Source organism: Choloepus didactylus, chromosome 3, assembly GCF_015220235.1.
Source record: "Choloepus didactylus isolate mChoDid1 chromosome 3, mChoDid1.pri, whole genome shotgun sequence".
Lineage (NCBI taxonomy): Eukaryota > Metazoa > Chordata > Mammalia > Pilosa > Megalonychidae > Choloepus > Choloepus didactylus.
The window spans coordinates 140493565-140513908 of NC_051309.1; the positions used below are offsets into that span (position 1 = coordinate 140493565).

The window sequence follows — 20344 nt, forward strand, 5'->3', positions numbered from 1 at the left end:
ATCTTACCTAAAAAAGGGAGGGGATGAGGCCCAGCTCAAGTAGCTGCTCTCCTTCAGAAAATTCAAACCCAAGGGCCTGGGGGGTGGGGTGGGCCATAAATAGCGTAAGCCTGGCTTCTGACACCCTCGGCCCCTGGCTAAGACAGTGTCTTCTGGAATTAAAGGCAGTGCACCTCTTAACATTGGTGGGGAGCTGCAGGCTGACAAATGCCACTTGCTGGGCAGCATAGGAAAAGCAGTCTAGAGGCCTCACAGGAAAGTCTGACATCTTCTGGGTCTCACCCTCAGGGAAACCTGATACTGAATACAGCCTCCTCCTGAGACCTAGGCCTGTCTGGTCTGGGAAAATCTGATTGGGGTAAGCAAGGAAACCAGGTGCCTAGACAACAAAAAATTACAAATCACACCAGGAAAAACGAAGATATGGCCCAATCAAAAAAAACACACTTATACTTCAACCTGAGATACAGGAGTTGAAACAACTAATTATTAAACGATTTGCTTAAATCAATTCAAAAATCAAATCAACAAGTTGTGGGAAGGTATGGCAAAAGAGATGAAGGATATAAAGAAGATATTGGGTGAACATAAGAACTCAAAAGTTTGAAAAAACAATTGGCAGAACTTACTTGAATGAAAGGCACAATACAAGAGAAGGAAAACACAATGGAAACATACAACAGAAGATTTGAAGAGGCAGAAGAAAAGATTCATGAACTGGAGGACAGGACATCCGAAATCCTACACACAAAAGAAAAGATAGTGAAAAGAATGGAAAAACATGAGCAGTATCTCGGAATTGAATGACAACATGAAGCACATGAATTTACATGTCATGGGTGTCCCAGAAGGAGAAGCGAAAAGAGGAAGAAACAACAATGGAGGAAATAATCACTGGAAATTTCCCATCAGTTATGAAAGACATAAAATTACAGATCCAAGAAGCACAGTGTACCCCAAACAGAATAGAACTGAATAGACCTACACCAAGACACTTAATAATCAGATTCTCACATGTCAAAGAGAATTCTGAAAGCAGCCAGAGAAAAGCGATCCATCACATACAAGGGAAGCGCAATAAGATTATTACAGATTTCTCAGTAGAAACCATGGAGGTGAGAAGGCAGTGATACGATATATTTAAGATACTGAAAGAGGAAAACTGCCAACCAAGAATTCTATATCTGGCGAATCTGTCAATCAAAAATGAGGGAGAGCTTTAAAATAGTTTCAGACAAAGAGACAGAGAGTTTGTGAACAAGGTACCTGCTCTATAGGAAATGCTAAAGGGAGCACTACAGATAGGAAAAGATAGGAGAGAGAAGTTTGGAACACAGTATTGGGTGATGGTAGCACAATAATGTGAGTACACTGAGCAAAAATGACTGTGAGTATGGTTGAAAGAGGAAGATTAGGGGCATGTAGGACACCAGAAGGAAAGATAGAAGATAAAGACTGGGACTGTATAACTTAGTGAAACCTAGAGTGGTCAATGATTGTGATTAAATGTACAAATATGTTTTTACATTAGGGAGAACAAATGAATGTTAACCTTGCATGGTGTTAAAAATGGGGTGGTATTGTGGAAAAAATACAATCAATGTAAACTGGAGTCTATAATTAACAGTATCACTGTAATATGCTTTCATTAATTGTAACAAAGGCAATATACCAAAGCTAAATGTCTATAAGAGGAGGATATAAGGGTGGGGTATGGGATTCTTGGCATTGGTTTTGTTGTCTGACTTTTTAATTGTATTTAATTTAAATTTTATTTTTTCTTTTGTTGCTTTTTAGTTGTCTTTTTTTTCTTTCTTTTCTGTTTTTGCTTTTTTTACCTCTTCCTTTTTCTTTATGGAAGAAATTGAAATGTCCTTATATAGATAGTGGTGGTGAATGCATAACAATGTGATTATACAGGGAACCACTGATTGTTTACTTAGGATGGAATGTATGGTGTGTGAATAAAACCATCTAAAAAATAAACAGAGGGATACAAGTGCTGGAGAAAATGTGGAGAAAGGGATGTATCTAATCACCGTTGGTGGGGAAGTAGAATGGTGCAGCCCATCTGGAGGGCAGTGTGGTGGCTCCAGAGGAAGCTAAGTGTGGGGTTGCCATATGGTCCTGCAACTCGGTTATTAGGTATATACTTGGAAAAACTGAAAAGAGAGATACGAATGGACATTTGCCCAGAGGGGTTTATGGTGTCAGTATTCATGATTTGCAGTAGATGGAGGTGGCCTAAGGGTATATCAACTGATGAACGGAATGGTGAACTGTGGTGTATACATGCAATGGAATATTGAGCTTCTCTTCTAGGAGTTTTATGGTTCTGTTTCTTATATTTAGGTCTTTGATCCATTTTGAGTTACTTCTTGTATAAAGTATGAGAAAGGAGGACCCTTAGATACTTTTTTTAAAATTACTGAGGACCTCAAAGGCTTTTGTTTATGGGAGTTATATCAGTATTTACCAAATTAAAGATTAAAACAAAAAATTAAATATTTATTCATTTAAAAATAACAAAATAAACCCATTATATGTTAACATAAAATCTATTTTATGAAAAATGGTTATATTTTCCCAAACAAAAATTTCCTTAGTAGAATGACATCATTTTGTAGTTTTAAAAACTTTTTGTTTGGGTTTATAGATGGCACCTGGATTTTCTAACTGCTTCTATTTTCAATTTCTTAAAATTTGTTGATTTCATTGAAGTAAAGGAATCCAGGAAAGGAAGGAGTGTTTTAATAGCCTTTTCATATAATTTTTGGTCTTCTTTGATACTATGTCAAAGCTCAACAAGTGAGTTTTTTAAAAGTTAGTTGAAATGTAGAATCTCAAACAACATCAATGAACATTTTGTACTCAGAGGGCTGTTTTTACTGTTACGTTAAAACCATTTGTCTCTTTTATACTTTGAATAGCTCTTTTGCCTTTGTACTGTTTTGTCTTATCATGCATTGATCATTTAGAAAAACTGATTCACTTATTTATACAGGTTTCTAAATGTTGACACATTTCATTATACAACTTTAAAAATCCATTTAAAAATGGCCACTGATTTCTTAAGCAAAATCTTTAAGTATTGGGAATATCAGGCTCATGGTGGCAGAAAACTAGGTTTCCAAAATCATGATTTTTGTTTGAAAGCTCAAGTTTTATCTTTGGAAACAAATATTGTTGGTTGTTTTCCTTGAAAAATTACAGGCTCATTTTGTTAATTTGCAAGAAAATGCCTGACAATCAAGTCTGAATAGTCATAGTTTGTTGACTGCCCTTTCAAGTAAAAATAATGTTCCATGAAGAAAGCAGTTAGTTCAGCTCACAACTTACTGGCACAAGTGCACTGCCAGTGTATGGTGGTGAAGAATACATTGACTAGTAAGTACAGTTTGGTGACACTGCCTTGATTCCTATCAACAGTTTTACTCACTGTTGCTTTTGTGCATCAAAAGAGGATACCTTCACTAAAGAAAGGCTGGAACACCTCTATTACCTGGGAAGACATGTAGCTGGTGTCTGCTGGTCCTTTGCTCCTGGATTCTGGTTTCAAAATGGGTTTCGCCAAAATGTCTCTGGGCTTCTGTCTCTCTTAGTTTCTTCAGCTCCTGTGCATCTAAGCGCCTAGGGGTCCTCTCTTAGCTTCTCAGGGGCAAACTGTGGGCTTCATCTCTTAGCTTAGCATCTCCAGTCATCCTTCTGTCTGCATCTCCAAGCATCTGGGTCTGTGTCTGCTCTTAGCTTCTCCCAGGGGCAAACTCTAGATTATGTATCTTAGTTTCTTTCCAAATGTCTCTCTCAGCTTCTCTGAGCTTCCCCTCTCTGTGAGCTCTCCTAAAGTACTCCGGTGAGCTAATCACTGGATGGATGGGGTCATACCTCCATTGGAAATGACTTAATCAAAGGTCTCACCCAGTTGGATGAGTCACACCTCCGTGGGAACACTCAATCAAAAGGTTCCACCCAAAAAGATTGGATTAAAAGATCATGGCTCTTCTGCGGTCCATAACAGTTTCAAACTGGCACAGGCACTGATGTCTTTTCTACTGTTCAGACTCCTAATAATGAACAAAAGTAGTACAAATTGGTTTAAACACTTGGCTCTTGGTGTTTCAGTTTGAAGGCTTTTTTCCCCCTTTCCTCAAACAGCAGTTCAAATGTCTCGCCTTCAGAAGGTGCACCGCTAGTAGGAAGTTATGGATGTACTCCTCATTCATTCCCAAAGTTCCAGCATCCTTCTCATGAACTTTTAAAGGAAAATGGCTTTACTCAACAAGTTTACCACAAGTATCGTCGACGATGCCTGAGTGGTAAGATGCTTGACCTTTACCTAGTGATATTTAAAATCGAAATATAATTACAATAATTTCAAATTGTGTTATTTAATATCAGGTTAAGATATTCTTTTATTTTGTTATACTTATAAATACCTTACGTAAATGTGTCTATATCTATCCTTTATTCATGTGTTTTATAGCTCAGACATACTAGGAAATAAACTTTAGTATTTTCTTTGTGTTACTATTGACAAACATGTACAGTTTAATTTTTTACCCTAAAATAAGTTTTTTGCCCAGATATTAAGCAGCAAGTCAGAAAATGGATTAATATTTGTCTTCTGTTTAGAAGAAGCCTAAGTATATTTTTCAAACTTTGTTACGTAAAATGTTTCAACCTCTTTGTTATGTAAAATGTCTACTGTCTTGACTTTAATAAGTAAGTTTAATTTAACAACATTTTATTATTTTAACTTTTTCCAGAGAGAAAACGCTTGGGAATTGGCCAGTCCCAAGAAATGAATACCCTCTTTCGTTTCTGGTCCTTTTTCCTCAGAGATCACTTCAATAAAAAAATGTATGAGGAATTTAGACAACTTGCTTGGGAAGATGCAAAAGAAAATTACAGGTCAAATATTTTTTAGTATTTTTACAATTGGAGGGAGTTTTAAAAGAATATTAAAAACTACTACTGAAATAGCCTGACTGAACTGTGAAAGTAGTACCAAATAATTGGACAAAAAGCAGTATTAGTTTTCTATTGCTACATAGCAAATTGCTCCCAAACTTAAAGCTTTTAAAACAACAAACATTTATTAGTTCTAATGGTCAAGATTCTGGGGATGGTTTATCTAGGTGGTTCTGGCTCGGGGTCTCTCTTGAAATTGGTAATCACGTTGTTGGGGCTGCCGTGCCTGAAGACTTGCCTAGGACTGGAGGATCCTCTTCAAGCTCACTCATGTGACTATTAGTTGGAAGCATCATTTCCTCACCACAAGGGCCTCCCTGTAGGGCAGCTCAGGACATGGCTTTACCCAGAGGGAGTGATCTGAGAGAGAAAGAGCACATCCAAGATGGATGCCTCAGGGACTTTTATAACTTAATCTTGCATGTGACATGGTATCACTTCTACCATATCATATTGGTCACAGAAAACAACCCTGGTACAATGTCTAAGGTAGTTGCAGAAGGATGTGGATATCAAGAGGTGGGGATCACTGGTTGCAATCTTGCTGGCACAAAAGCTAACTGAAATTACAAGATTTTTCTCCTTTTTTCCACTGTTATAAAACTTCCTTGCATGTGCACATATATCCCCAAATTGATACATGCTTAGAGACAAACAAGTTAAGATTCCTTGACCCAAGAAAAAGAAAAGCCTCTCATGATTTGTCCCTGACTCACCTATCCTGTCTCAATTTTTTCCACTAGTCCTTAGTACTTTAGGCAGCAGTGGTACTAAACTAAATGTTCTTTGAATGAACTGTGCTCTCTGCCCTTTGGAGGTCTGTACATATTCTTAACCTCTACTTCTAGTTCTCTTCTTCTTACCTCTGCTTTGCTAACTCCTGCTCTTTTTGTCCCAACTTAGACCTTGCTTCTTTCAGATATGTTCAGGGGAAGCTTTGAGAGTGCCTATAAGGTTGAGTGAGACCAGACTATGAAAGTGTAGAGGAACACAAAGTAGATCCATGTAGGCTGTTTATTTCTGGGTAAGGAGAGTATGGTAGAAGAGATAGAAAGAAGGAAAGAAGATAATTTTTCTCTCAACAGTATTTGCCTAACTTTACCCTTCTTCAAGTTCTAAAAGTGGATTCCTCTTGTTAATCCCAAATAAGAATATTTTGTTAATTTAGATATTGTGATCTTCAAGAGGAATATAAGATGCTGGGAATTTTTTGAATTGAAAAAACGCATAATTTATATTTGTACTGGCTTGTGTAAAAATAAGGTTCATTTAATTTTTATCTAGAATGTTTATCTAGATCAGGGATGGCAGATACATGTACCTCTACTTCCGTCTTCTCTGTCCGTGACTGATATCTCTGATCAGTCCCAGCACTGTTCAGTATTGCTCTTGTGTTCACATTTACAATCTTTCTTATTATGGCATTAATAGCTACCACCAGTTTATCAGATTGGCACAAAAGGCAAAATTTACCATCCCTGATCTCAGTGTTCTTATTTGAGCTGTGGTTTGCTACCCTTTAGTGGGTTGTAAAATCAATTTAGTATTCTGACTTGCTTAAAACAAATACAATAGAAAATATCAAAATGCACTGAACATAGTAAAGTTAAATTTGTTTCACAATTCATATACACATATAAATTTAAGAATTGTTTTATAAACCATATATACTTTTCTGTACACAAATATATAGATGTATGTGTTTACTTGGTCTCAAGGTAAAATATTTTTCTTGCTATGGGAACTGATCAGAAAAGTTTTAAAGCCATAGTTCTAATTAATGTCGTCATATTTTGCTATTTATGCAAACAATTTCTGTTGGTTTCTGAGGACTTTCTAATAACTTTATGATCTCATCCCAATTCAAAGTCTAGGTTGAGTGTTCCTCTTGTAGTACTCAGTGTGTATTTCTTGTAACTTTAACACCATTTTATACTTTTGGGCTGTTCTTGCAGTATCCAACCCTAGACTGAACTAGTTCTATTCCTTGGGAGGTACTGCACAGTGGTTAAGCACCTGAAGACTTTGAAATTAAGTTTAATTCCTAGCCCATCAACTTACTGTGACCTTGGCAAGTTATAATTCCACTAAGTGTCAGGTTTTTTAACTATAAAGTGAGAGAAAATAATAATGCCCTCATGGTGTTATTGTGAAGATTAAACAAAACAGGACATCTAAAGAACTCAACTTATTACCTAGTAAGTGTTTAATAAATGGCCATTGTTACTAGCAAGAATATCTGTACTAAATACATGACTGAAGAGAGTAGTAAGATATACTGACTGAAGTAGCAGTAAGATGATTACAGAAAGAGAGAGAGACAGAGAGAGAAACAGAAAGAGATAGACAGAGATAGAAAGAAAGAGAAAGAGCATTTATTAAATATCTTCAGTATGCCAGCTTTATAAATATTATCTGTTCTTGAAAAGTAGGATTTTATTATCCCCATTTTCAGAGATAAAGCATTCAGATTATTTCTTGCTAGTTCTAAGCCTTTGTTTTCCTCTCCTCATAAGGTGTCTTACAATGAGAGGTGAATGAGTAAATGATAACTGAGAGAGCTGGTCATTTGTCCCTCCTTTTCACTCAAGGAGGCAGTTATGCTGCATATTTAGGTTGTTATTAATGTCATTTTCTTGGTCTTTGGAATGATCTACTAAGAAATAAGATTATAAATCCAAATATTGTAGTACTCTATTGGCCTTTACCAATAATCTAAGAATTCTGGCATTCCTCTAAAATATCATTCACTTGATGTTTGGGTTTGCTAAAGCTGTTGGAATACAATATACCAGAAATGGATTGGCTTTTATAATGGGGATTTATTAAGTTACAATTTACAGTTCTTAGGCCATGAAAATGTCCAAATTAAGGCATCAGTAGGAGGTTACCTTCTATTAAAGAAAGATCACTGGCATCTAGGACACCTCTGTCACATAGGAAGGCACATGGCTGGTGTCTGCTGGTCCTTCCCTCCAGGTTCCATTGCCTTCAGCTTCTGGCTTCAGTGGCTCTCTTGGCTCCTCCAGTTCTGTAGGTCCTTGCTTGTTTCTCTGGGACGTTTCTCTCTAAGCTGTCTCCAAATGTCTCTGCCTTTTATCCTCCCATAAAGGACTCCAGTAAAGGATTAAGACCCGCCTTGAATAGGCGGGGTCACATCTCAATTGAAACAACCTAATCAGAAGGTCCCACCTACCATAGGTCTGCACCCACAGGAATGGATTAAATGAATATGGCCTTTTCTGGGGTACATAGCAGTTGCAAACCAGCACTCTTGATGAAAACCACAAGTTCTCAACTCTGCTTTCCCAGAAGAAAAGGAAGGAAAGAAAAAAAGAGACCTAGGCTTTACCCATCACCCCCAAAGATTCTCATTTCATTGGTCTGGAGCAGAACTTGGGCAACAGTATTTTTTAAAAACTTCCCAGGTAATTCTAGTATGTGGCCAAGGTTGAGAACCACTGATACCAGTATAGTACGATCCCATAGAAGGAGTGTCAAGGCAAGTATTGTTATTCTGAGCTGGTGTTCCTTTAGTCCTTAGTACCCTAAATCTTCAGTTTATATAAGCTCAAAAAATAGCATCACTTAATAGCTACCAAAATGCAGGGCTCAGATTAGTGTGTGAGTGTATAGTTGGTAGTGCTATATTTTTCTTGGCAGCTTACCAAGAAACCTATTTATTCTTTTGGACAGACTGTTACTCTCCAACTGATAAATAAACTGCTTACAAAAGATACACATACATACCTTCTTACTGTGAATAACAAACAGGCAACATGTTACTGATAATGAAGTAGTTCGTAACCTCTGGCCACTGAGGTACCCAGAATAGTTTAAGGATTTTAACTGAGAGATTATTTAATTGTGGCTGTCTTAATGGCCTTGTCCATTCTCATGGTTTCTGCTTATCAACATTAGTTGAAAGTTGAGCCTATGTAGGAAACAAGAACATTTGTTTTCTGATTTATCTAGTGATTGCATCTCTTTAGCAAAATATCTGCTATTAATTGTACTTCATAACTGAAGTTGGGGGGTGGTTCTCTTGGGGGCTATATAATTAGTTTTGTCTCATTGTTGAATGGATCAGTCACACTTAGGTTCTAGTGCACAAACATATGGTCTTTATCTTTCCAGAATAAAGATTATGTTCAAGAGTATTTAATACCATGTACAAACATACCATTATAACTTTAATTTGGGAAAAATCTAAAACATTCCTAATTTGTCTTTTGACCAGTTTCAGAGAGATACTTTGCCCTTCAAAGAACTCCTACTTTATCTGTCCAAAGGCTGCCTCTTTCTGCAATTTTCCAGTATACCTCTATGAGGTACTATGACTAAGTAAACAAAAGAGCAAAACCAGCTATGGATTACTAATTACCACCTCAGCTAAAAATCTGCATACTACAAACTAAATACATTTAAAAATTTATTTTTTGTTTAGGATTATTTGTGCCCTGTTTGCATATATCAGTGTTGGTAAATATGAAATGTTTGCATTGTCACTGCAAAAATTTTATTATAAACCTTTTATTTCCACAGGTATGGGTTAGAATGTCTGTTCAGGTTTTATAGTTATGGACTGGAAAAAAAATTCAGGCAAGAAATTTTTAAGGATTTCCAAGAAGAAACCAAAAAGGACTATGAATCTGGTAAAAAAAAAAAAAAAAAAAAAGTCATTCTATTTGATAATTGTAAATCTGAGTCTATCAATGAATAGGGAGGGGGTTCATAGCTTTTTTTTTTTCAGGGCAGACCATTTAAGACCTTCAGGCCATTATTATGTTTCTTGAAGGATTTGGACGCCATGTAGTAAGAAGGCCCTGCCTGTGTGGTGTTGGAAAAGAGCTGCTCCCAAATGTTTCCTTTATGGAGTCCTATTTTTCATTATCCCCTTGAGAAACATGGCTACTCACTGATGTTCCATTACATGAAAATGCTATGTAACATCAGCAGGTATCTTGGAAATGTAGGGTAGCACAGTTGTGAAGGGTGCAGCCTCTAAGGTAGATTCTAGGTCTGAATCCCACTTCCACTGCTTAGTAACTGTGTGACCTTGGGCAAGTTATTTAACCCTGTTAGCCTTAGTTTCTTTATAATATATACAAAAGCATCTATTTTATAAGGTTATATAGGTTCAAATTAGGTCGATATATAACCAGGCATTAGTACAATGCCTGTTGTATAGCAAATGTTCGATAAGTGTTAGCTACCATTATTGTCAATTCATTACATATTGTATTCTGAAAATCTAGATAAAGTATATATTGGAAGATACCAGGCACTATTACAATGCCTGTTGTATAGCAAATGTTCAATAAGTGTTAGCTACCATTATTGTCAATTCATTACATATTGTATTCTGAAAATCTAGATAAAGTATATATTGGAAGATAAATGATTTCTAAATTGCTGATAGGATCATGTTTGTTATGCATCATTTAAAAAAAATTCTGTATGATTTAGACTGTGTTCTTTGTTACCAGGTCAGCTCTATGGACTAGAAAAGTTTTGGGCTTATCTAAAATATTCTCAATCTAAGATGCAGTCTGTTGATCCAAAACTTCAGGAATACCTCTGTAGTTTTAAGAGGTTAGAAGACTTCCATGTTGATGTAAGTTTTAAGTCCTTTTCTCTCCTCTGTATTCTTATTATTCTTAAATTTTAGTCTTTTTTCAATGTCTTCCTTAACTTTAAGTTTAAAATTTTTATTTTGAAATATCAAACTTTAAAATAGGTGTAAAAATAGTATAAATAATTCTCATGTACTCTGATCATCCAGATTCCCCAAATATTAACATCTTATGTAACCACATTGCAAATGTCAGTTCATTTTAATTTTTATATTAATAATGTGGGTACATTACTAATTCTTCACTAGCAGTTTGAAAACTTTTCCTTTTTTAACATACTTTTATATCCATATAAAGTTTTTATAATGTGCTGATATGGATTTGGAGTTTCCTGCTTAATAAAATTAAGGCAAGAATCTTATGTACATAGGTGCAGGTAGGGGAGAAGGTTTTATACAAGTTGATTTCAAGAGGAAAAGGAAAGCATTAAAAAAAAAAAAAAGAATGAGATGAGCAAAAGAAGATAAAGGGAAAAGGAAGAAGAAGAGAAACAAAAATAATGAAAGAAGAAAAATAAAAAAGAACAAAAAGAGAGGTGGAAGGAAGGCCAGGTCATCTCTGCTTAGTGTTGTAATTTGTTTTGTAGTTTTGTGTAAATGGATTCTGATGACTTAGGGATGGAATTAATAGAAGTCCCTGTGTCTCTGGAATTAAGAGCTATTTTCCTGGAGTCACCCAGCCAGTTCTATCAAAAAGGCATCCCTGCTCTATGATAGTGACTCTTGCCCTATCTAAACAGAAGGTAAGAATTCAGACCTTCTTTTTTTAAATACAATGGAAGATTGGAGGAGATTATTGTCTTACTTTCTCTCCAAATACCTTTTCATTGCCTGCCCTCTTCCCTCTTGCAGTCTGAGGGGATGCGGGTACTTAAGTTTGAAGGTATTTAAGTGTAGTACCATCAATAATATTCTCCACCCTTCTTATCCTGGGAATCCTAGAAAAACCTTAAAGCTTACCGAAGGTTATTTGACTTGGCATCTTTTTTTCCTTCTACTGTATTCATTTATCTGTTAGTTAATTATTACTAATAATTAACTGAAGGAAGCCGAAGATAGGAGTTTAGAATTAAGGAAAGGACTAGAGTTCTAAATACTTTGCTGTTGACAGAAGTTTAATAAAAAGGAAAAGGACCTGTCTGAAACATTTTCTTGGAGGCAAGGAACCCAGCCTTATATTTATGCCCTAAAAGAAAAAAAGAAGCTTAATAAACATGTGCTGAGTGAAAGAATGAGCAAAATTCTGATTTAGTTTGGGAGAAAATTTGTTTAATACCTTAAATTGCTCTTAAGTTTTTGCTACTGAAGCACGACTATAATTACCCCTCCTTGTTGGAAAGTCTGGCCTTAGATTTTGAAGAGAGGAAAACAGTAAAATCATCTACTGTTGTTGTCTTTCATGATTTACAGCCCCCTATTAGTGAAGAATTTGGAAGAAAAAGACATTCATCTACTTCTGGTGAGGAGAGTAGTCATCATAGACTTCCATCTAATTCCTCTACAAAGCCACCAAATGCTGCTAAGCCTACATCTGCCAGTCAGCTTCAGGTCCCAATAAACTCTCCCAGAAGGAATACTTCACAGGAGTCCAGTGACAATTTGCACCAGAACAGTGCTGCCTCAGTTTCAACAAATGGTGAATTGCCTGAGAAATAGACTCTTATGAAAGTTGTTTGCCCTTGAAACCAACATTTACATCAGTATTTATTTGGGAAAAATCTGATGCTTAATTGTGAGAATCAGAAAAAGAAAAAGGAAGAAAAGTGGGTAGCATTTTTTCTAGCAAGATAAATCCTAAAAGCGTTTTCCCTGATTGCGCGAACGAGGGTAGTTTGGGGGACCTTTTATAGATACCTTCTAGTTACGTATTTTAGTCTCAGTATTTCTTTTCCAAAGCCATTGTTTACATGAACAGCATTCCTAATTATAAACAAAACAACAGCCCAGGGAATGCCTGACATTTCAGCTCATACTTCTTAAAGAAGATATAGTATGTTGTATTCATCTCTTCTATACAGCTTTCTTAAAGAATCCAATTACTCCACTGTCAACTCATATTTGAACTTATAAAAAACAAAGAAAGATTACGTATATATTTTTTAAATTCAGGAAAAATATTAAATGATACGTTTACTTTTCTTATAGATGTATAGTTTAAAAGGAACTTTTTTTTTTTTTTTTTACACAAAAGTAAAAATATATAACAAGATTGAAGTTACACTGAAGTATATGCACTTTGGATGCTGGGTTCTGCTCCCCACCCCCGCCCATGCCTCTTTCCCCAGACATACCTCATGATTTCCATAGTTATTGTTGTATTGGTGTGGAGTTTTCTGAATCAGCATCAGCTGGTTACATATTAGGAGAGATTTACTTTTGTGATATTCTTTATAAACTTGCACAAGTAATTGAAAACTAGATAGAGATTGGTTGGAATATCGACCTAAATTAATTAAATCTTGCACTGTTTTGAATGTATCTGCTGTTTATACATCTGCAGGTGGGTATATCATAAGCAGTCAGATTATCCTCAATTTAAAAAGAGTACTTGGTTTTCCTTTCTGTTTCTTTAAATTTTGTTTTACACTCATTAAGTGTTTCAAGAGTGATATAGCAAATTGATTTCTAATTTTTATTGCTATTGCAACTGATGTAAATGATAGTTTAAGTACTTGTGGGACTTTTAAAAAATAAAGCACTTTTTCTGAATAATTTGAATTGATTTTTAATTTTTTTGTTTAGAAGGTAGTTGAAAAGCTGTAATATCCAAATTCTGCTAGTAAAAAGACTTGTATTTTGTGCATTATTTTTCAGTTATAAACTTATAACCATTTTTATTTAGCACATGATTCACAAACATTTTCTTATATTGGCAGAATCAGCCAGTTTCAATACACTAAATTAATTTATTTTCTTTTTGAGTAAAGTGGATGTCTTTTTCTTATAAATGATAACATTGAAATACATACAATCTTTGGATAAATGGGCTATTCATCAGTAAATAAAAGACTTTCATTAGGTTGCCATGCATAAATAATCTGCAGTTTTATAATTTTTAATATTTTGGGGGATAATTTTAATGCTTTAATTGTGAATAGTCAAATTTAAATATTCAGAAAACAGGTTATACTTAGAGATGTTGGAAAGGGAATGCAGAACAAGTGAATTACAATAATAAATTTTTAAATGTTTTCATAAGTAGGTATGTAGTTTTGGTTTTTCAGTGAGAAATTTCTAAACCATGCTTATCAAAGTTTTAAGAGGTCTTTTAAAATTATCTAAAATTTTTTCTCAGTATGCTTTTTAGTGTTGAATGCATACATCTGAAATCTGTATTTAATAATCCAAGATTATTTCTACCCACCTAAATAAGTGTAAATTTGATTGTAAAATTGTATATTTTATATGAAAATACAGTAATCAAGAATTTTGTGATGTGTATTAATTAGTAATTTTATATTAATATGATTTTAAAAGTAATACATGTACACGATGAAATTTAGAAATGCACAAGGAAGAAAATAAAGTACTGTTTTAAAACAGAAGACAAAACTAAATTGGTTTCATGCTATACATACAGCATTATAGCTTGCTCTTTTCACTTAATAGAGGTGAATGTTTCCTAATGTCATTAATATTTTAATATTTCTACACCATGACTTTTTTAAAAAACAGTTTTATTCACACACCTTACAGTCTCTTCAAACTGTACAATCAGTGGCTCTCAGTATAATCACAGAGCTGTGCTTACATTGCCACTATCAATTTTAGAACATTTTCATAGCTCAAAAAAAAAAAACCCTTATACTGCCTATTATTTTTTAATGCAATTTTTCCTTCAATTTTTTTAATTGAGATATATCCATATGCCATACAATCATCCAAAGTGTACAATCAGTTGTTCAAAGTACCATCATATAATTGTGCATTCATCACCACAGTTAATGTTTGAACATTTTCATTACTCCAAAAATATTTAATACAATTTTATTGAGCTATATGCACACACCATATAATCCATCCTGAATATGCAATCACTGGCTCACTGTATCATCATTTGGTTGTGCATTCATCACCACAATCAATTTTAGAACATTTTCATTACTTCAAAATAAAGAATAAAAATAAAAACAAAGAATACTCAAAACATCCCATACCACTTATTGCCCCCACCCCACCCCCATTATTTATATGTATTTTTGTCTTTATTTTATTACTCATCTGCCCATACACTAGATAAAGGGAGTGTCAGTCACAAGTTTTTCACAATCACATGGTCCCACTATAAAAGCTATGTAGTTATACAATCATCATCAAGAATCTAGTCTACTGGATTACAGTTCAACAGATTCAGGTATTACTTTCTAGCTATTCTAATACACTGAAAACGAAAAAGGGGTATCTATATAATGCATAAGAATAACCTCCAGAATGACCTCTCCACTCTATTTGAAATGTCTTGGCCCTTAAAATTTATTTTATTTCTTTTCTTTTCCCCCTTTTGGTCAAGAAGGCATTTTCAGTCCCATGATGCCATGAGAGACTTACACCCCTGGGAGTCATGTCCCACATTGGGAATGAGGGTATTGAGTTTATTTGCAGAGTTGGCTGGGAGGGAGAGGCCACATCTGAGCAGCAACAGAGGTTCTCTGGGAAGCCCCCTATTATTGACAGTTAGCTTCATTATGGTACGTTTGTTACAATTGATGGAAGAATATTATGATACTGCTGTTAACTACAGTCCATAGTTTGCATTAGGTGCATTTTTACCCATATACCATCCTATTATCAACACCTTGTAGTTGTGACATACATTTTTTCCAATTTATGGAAGAACAGTCTAGTATTTGTACTATTAATCATCTTCATCAACCACAACAGGGTTCACTATGTTATATAGTCCCATGTTTCATCCTCTAGCTTTCCTTCTAGTGATACATACAATGCTAAACCTCCCTTTCAACTACAGTCACACAATTTAGCACTTTTATTTATGCACACAATAATGTGCTACAATCACCTCTATCCATTTCCAAGCATTTACAATTAACCTTATTAAAAATTCTGCACAAATTAAGCATTCTGTATTCTTATTTTGTCTTCTGATGACCTTTATTCTAGGTATTAGCTCCTTGAGTTTGCTCGTTTTATTTAGTTCTTATTAGTGAGATCATACAATATCGGTCCTTTAGTGTCTGGCTTATTTCATTCAACATAATGTCCTCCAGGTTCATCTGTGTTGTAGCATGCATCAGGACTTCATTCCTTCTTACAGCTGAATGATATTCCATCATACGTATGTAACTATTTTGTTTATCCATCAGTTGATGGGCATTTGGGTTGCTTCCGTCTTTCGGCACTTATGAATAATGCCACTATGACATTGGTGTGCAAATGTCTGCTCGTGTTCCTGCTCCCAGTTCTTCTGACTGTGTACCTGGTAGCTGGATTGCCAAATCATATGGCATTTCTATATTTACCTTCCTGAGCAGCTGCCAAACCGTCTTCCACAGAGGCTGTACCATTCTACATCTCCACCAACAGTGAATAAGTGTTCCTGTTTCTCCACGTCCTCTCCAACACTTGTAGTTTTCTATCTATTTAATAGTGGAAATTCTTGTAGTTGTGAAATGATACCTCATTGTGGTTTTTATTTGCTTTTCCCTAGTAGCTCGTGATGTTGAGCATCTTTTCATGTGATTTTTAGCCATTTTATTTCCTCTTTGGAAAAAATATCTAATCAGATCTTTCGCCCATTTTTTAATTGGGTTGTTAGTCTTTTTATTGTAGAGTTGAGTATTCCTTTATATTTTTTTCCTGCATATTAAACCTTTATTGGATATGTGGTTTCCAAATATTTTCTCCCTTTGCATTTTCTGCTTTTTCTCCTTCTTGATAAAGTCCTTCGAAGCACACAAGTATTCAATTTTAAGGAAGTCCCATTTATTTTTTCTTATGTTGCTTGTGCCTTGGGTGTAAGGTCTGAGAAACCACTGCCTACCACATGATAATTATTTTTCCTTGCAGTTTTACTGAGATATAGTCACATACCATACAGTCATCCAAAGTATTTAATCAGTTCTTCACAGAATCATCATATAGTTGTGCATTCATCACACAATTTTTGAACATTTTTATTACTCCAAAAAAAATTAAAATAATAAAAATAAAAGTAAAGAACACCCAAAACAACACCCCCACCCCCCCGTTATTCATTTACTTTTTTGTCCTCGTTTTTCTACTCATCTGTCCATACACTAGGTAAAGGGAGTGTGAGCCACAAGGTTTTCACACCACACAGTCACACTATATAAGCTATATAGTTGTACACTCATCTTCAGGAATCAAGGCTACTGGGTTGCTGTTCAACAGTTTTAGGTATTTTCTTCTAGCTATTTCAATACACAAAAAACTAAAAAGGAGTATCTATATAATGCACAAGAATAACCTCCAGAATGACCTCTTGACTCCATTTGAAATCTCTCAGCCCCTGAAACTTTACTTTGTTACATTAGTCTTCCCCCTTTGGTCAAGAAGGCTTTCTCAATCCCATGATGCGGGGTCCAGACTCATCCCTGGGGGTCATGTCCTAGGTTGCCAGGGAGATTTACACTCCTGGGAGTCATGTCCCATATATGGGGGAGGACAGCGAGTCCACCTGACAAGTTGGCGTAGAGAGGCTATATCTGAGCAACAAAAGAGGTTCTCTGGGGGTGGCTCTTAGGCACAAATATAAATAGGCTTAGCTTCTTCTTTGCAGTAACAGGCTTCATAAGGGTAGGCCCCAAGATCAAGGGCTCAGCCTGCTAAATTGATAGTCCCCAATGTTTGCAAGAATATCCTCTGCCCAAATTACTCTGGGATGTATTGGGCCTTCACACTAACCTGTACAAACCAGTCAGATTTCACTCCCTATCCAAGGTTCCATGTAATTATGATGTTTGAATAAATTGACCATACAAGCTAAATTATATAGTGTGCTACAGAAAATAAAGATTTTCCACCAAATAAACATCCTTCTCTTGGTCTCACATAGAAGTTGAAATTTTAAAACACAGTCAGTATCATCCTTTACCCTTCAGTCTGATTTACCTTAGTCCTAACCAGGCCATTTCGCTCATATCTCTAATTGAACTTCAGAGTAAAGGATAAAGGGTGGTATTGACTGTGTTTTAATACTACAAGATCTTGCAGAGCCTTCCCTACATTTTCTTCTAGGTGTTTTATTGTACTGGCTGTTCTATTTAGGTCTTTGATCCATTTTGAGTTAATTTTTGTATAAGGTGTGAGATAAGAGTGCTATTTCATTCTTTTGGATATGGATTTCCAGTTTTCCCAGCCCTGTTTGTTAAAGAGACTGTTCTGCCCCAGTTGAGTGAACTTTGCATCCTTGTCAAGGATTGATTTACCACAGATCTGAGGGTCTATTTCTGAATTCTCAATTTGAATCCATTCATCAATATTTCTATGTCAGTGCCATGTGGTTTTGACCACTGTAGCTTCATAATATGCTTTAAAATCAGGAAGTGTGAATCCTCCCACTTCAATCTTATTTTTTCAAGATGTTTTAGGCTATTTGAGGCCCCTTTCCAAATAAATTTGATAATTACCTTTTCCAATTCTACAAAGTGGGAAGTTGGAATTTTGATTGGTATTGCATTGAATATGTAGATCAATTTGGGTAGAATTGACATCTTAATGACATTTAGCCTTCCAATCCATGAACACAGAATGTCCTTCCATTTATTTAGGTCTTCTTTGATTTCTTTTAGCAATGTTTGTAGTTTTTTGAATATAGGTCTTATACATCCTTGGTTAAGCTTATTCCTCTGTATTTGTTTCTTTTAGTTGCTACTATAAGTGGAATTTTTTTCTTGATATCCTATGCAGATACCTCATTACTAGTGTATAGAAGCACTACTGATTTTTGAATGTTGATCTTTTATCCCACCACGTTGCTGAACTTGTTTATTAGTCCTAGTGGCTTTGTTGTAGGCTTTTCGGGACTTTCTAAATAGAGGATCATGTTGTCTGCAAATAGGGAAAGTTTTACTTCTTCCTTTCCAATTGGGATGTCTTTTATTTCTTTTTCTTGCTCTAGCTAGGACTTCTATCACAATCTTGAATAACAGTGGTGACAGTGGGCATCCTTGTCTTTTTCCCAGTCTTAGAGGTAAAGCTTTCAGTCTCTCACTATTAGTATGTTAGCTGTGGGTTTTTCATATATGCCTTTTATCATGTTGAGGAAGTTTCCTTCTATTCTTGCCTTTTGAAGTGTTTTTGTCAAGAAAGGATGCTGGATTTTGTCTAATGCCTTTTCTGTATCGAGATGATCTTGTGGTTTTTCCCTTTCTATTAATGTGGTGTATTACATTAATTTATTTTCTTGTGTTGAACCACCCTTGCATACCTGAAATAAAACCCATTTAGTCATGATACAGTTCTTTCAGTGTGCTATTGGATTTGATTTGTAAGCATTTTGTTGAGGATTTTTGCACCTATATTCATTATAAAGATTGGTCTTTCCTTATAAATTTCTTTCCTTGTAAATTTCAAGAGAATGTATTAGATTTTGGTTAAGTTGTTTTTGGCTTCATAGAATGAGTTAGGTAGTGTTCCCCCAATTTTTGGGGTAGAACAGGATTCCTCTTCTTGGAATGATTGGTGGAATTCACCTGTGAAGCCATCTGGTCCTGCGCTTTTCTGTTTTGGGAGGTTTATGGAGGCCATTCAATCTCTTTACTTGTGATGTGTTTGTTGAGGTCTTCTGTTTCTTCTTGCTCAGTACCAGTTGTTCATGTTCTTATAGGAAATTGTCCATTTCCTCTAAGTTGTCTAATTTATTGGCATACAGTTGTTCATAGTATCCTCTTCAAATCTTTTTTTATTACTACAGGGTCAGTGGTAATGATTCCCCTTGCATTTCTGATTTTATTTGTGTGCCAGTTTAGATGTATTATGGCCCCCAAAATGCCATTACCTTTGATGCAGTCTTGTGGGGGCAGATGTATTAGTGTTGATTAGATTGGAATTCTTTGAGTGTTTCCATGGAGATGTGACTCAATCAGCTGTGAGTGAAACATTTGGATAATTTATTGGCGGTTTTCTCCGCCCATCCAGGGTGGGTGTTAATTGGATCACTGGAGTCATATAAAGGAGTTCACAGACAGAAGAACCTCATATTGAGTGACATTTTAGACATTTTAGAGAGCAACTGAGAGTGACATTTTGAAGAAGAGCTGCAGCTGAGAGAGGACAAAACACCCCAAGAGCAACATTTTGGAGAACGCCATTTTGAAACACAACCTGGGAGCAAGCAGATGCCAGCCACGTGCCTTCCCAGTTAATAGAGCTTTTCTGGATGCCAATGGCCATTATCCAGTGAAGGTACTCGATTGCTGATATGTTACCTTGGACACTTTATGGCCTTAAGACTGTAACTGTGTAACCAAATAAACCCCCTTTATAAAAGCCAATCCATTTCCGGTATTTTGCTTAATGGCAGCATTAGCAAACCAGAACAATTTGCATCTTCTCTCTTTTTTCTTCTTTTGTCAGTCTAGCTAAGCATTTGTCTGTTGTATTGCTCTCAAAGAAGCAACTTTTGGTTTTATTGATTTTTTTTTCTAATTTTTTTCTCCATTTCATTTATTTCCACTTTAATCTTTGTTATTTCTTTCTTTTTGCATACTTCAGAATTAGTTTGCTATTCTTTCTCTAGTTCCTCCTGGTGTTAAG

At 35.4% G+C, this 20344-nt stretch overlaps 1 protein-coding gene across 3 annotated transcripts in view; it reads left to right on the forward strand.

Moving 5' to 3' along the window:
* The window catches only part of LARP1B (La ribonucleoprotein 1B), a 221445-nt gene extending 207445 nt beyond the window's left edge, over positions 1-14000 (forward strand). For all 3 annotated transcript variants that reach the window (XM_037830640.1, XM_037830638.1, XM_037830639.1), the window contains 5 exons: positions 4156-4316; positions 4767-4911; positions 9517-9626; positions 10461-10588; positions 12017-14000. In XM_037830640.1, the coding sequence (XP_037686568.1) occupies positions 4156-4316; positions 4767-4911; positions 9517-9626; positions 10461-10588; positions 12017-12262 (790 nt within the window). In that variant the 3' untranslated portion in view covers positions 12263-14000. The remainder of the gene's footprint in view (positions 1-4155; positions 4317-4766; positions 4912-9516; positions 9627-10460; positions 10589-12016) is intronic.
* Positions 14001-20344: the final 6344 nt, after the last annotated feature.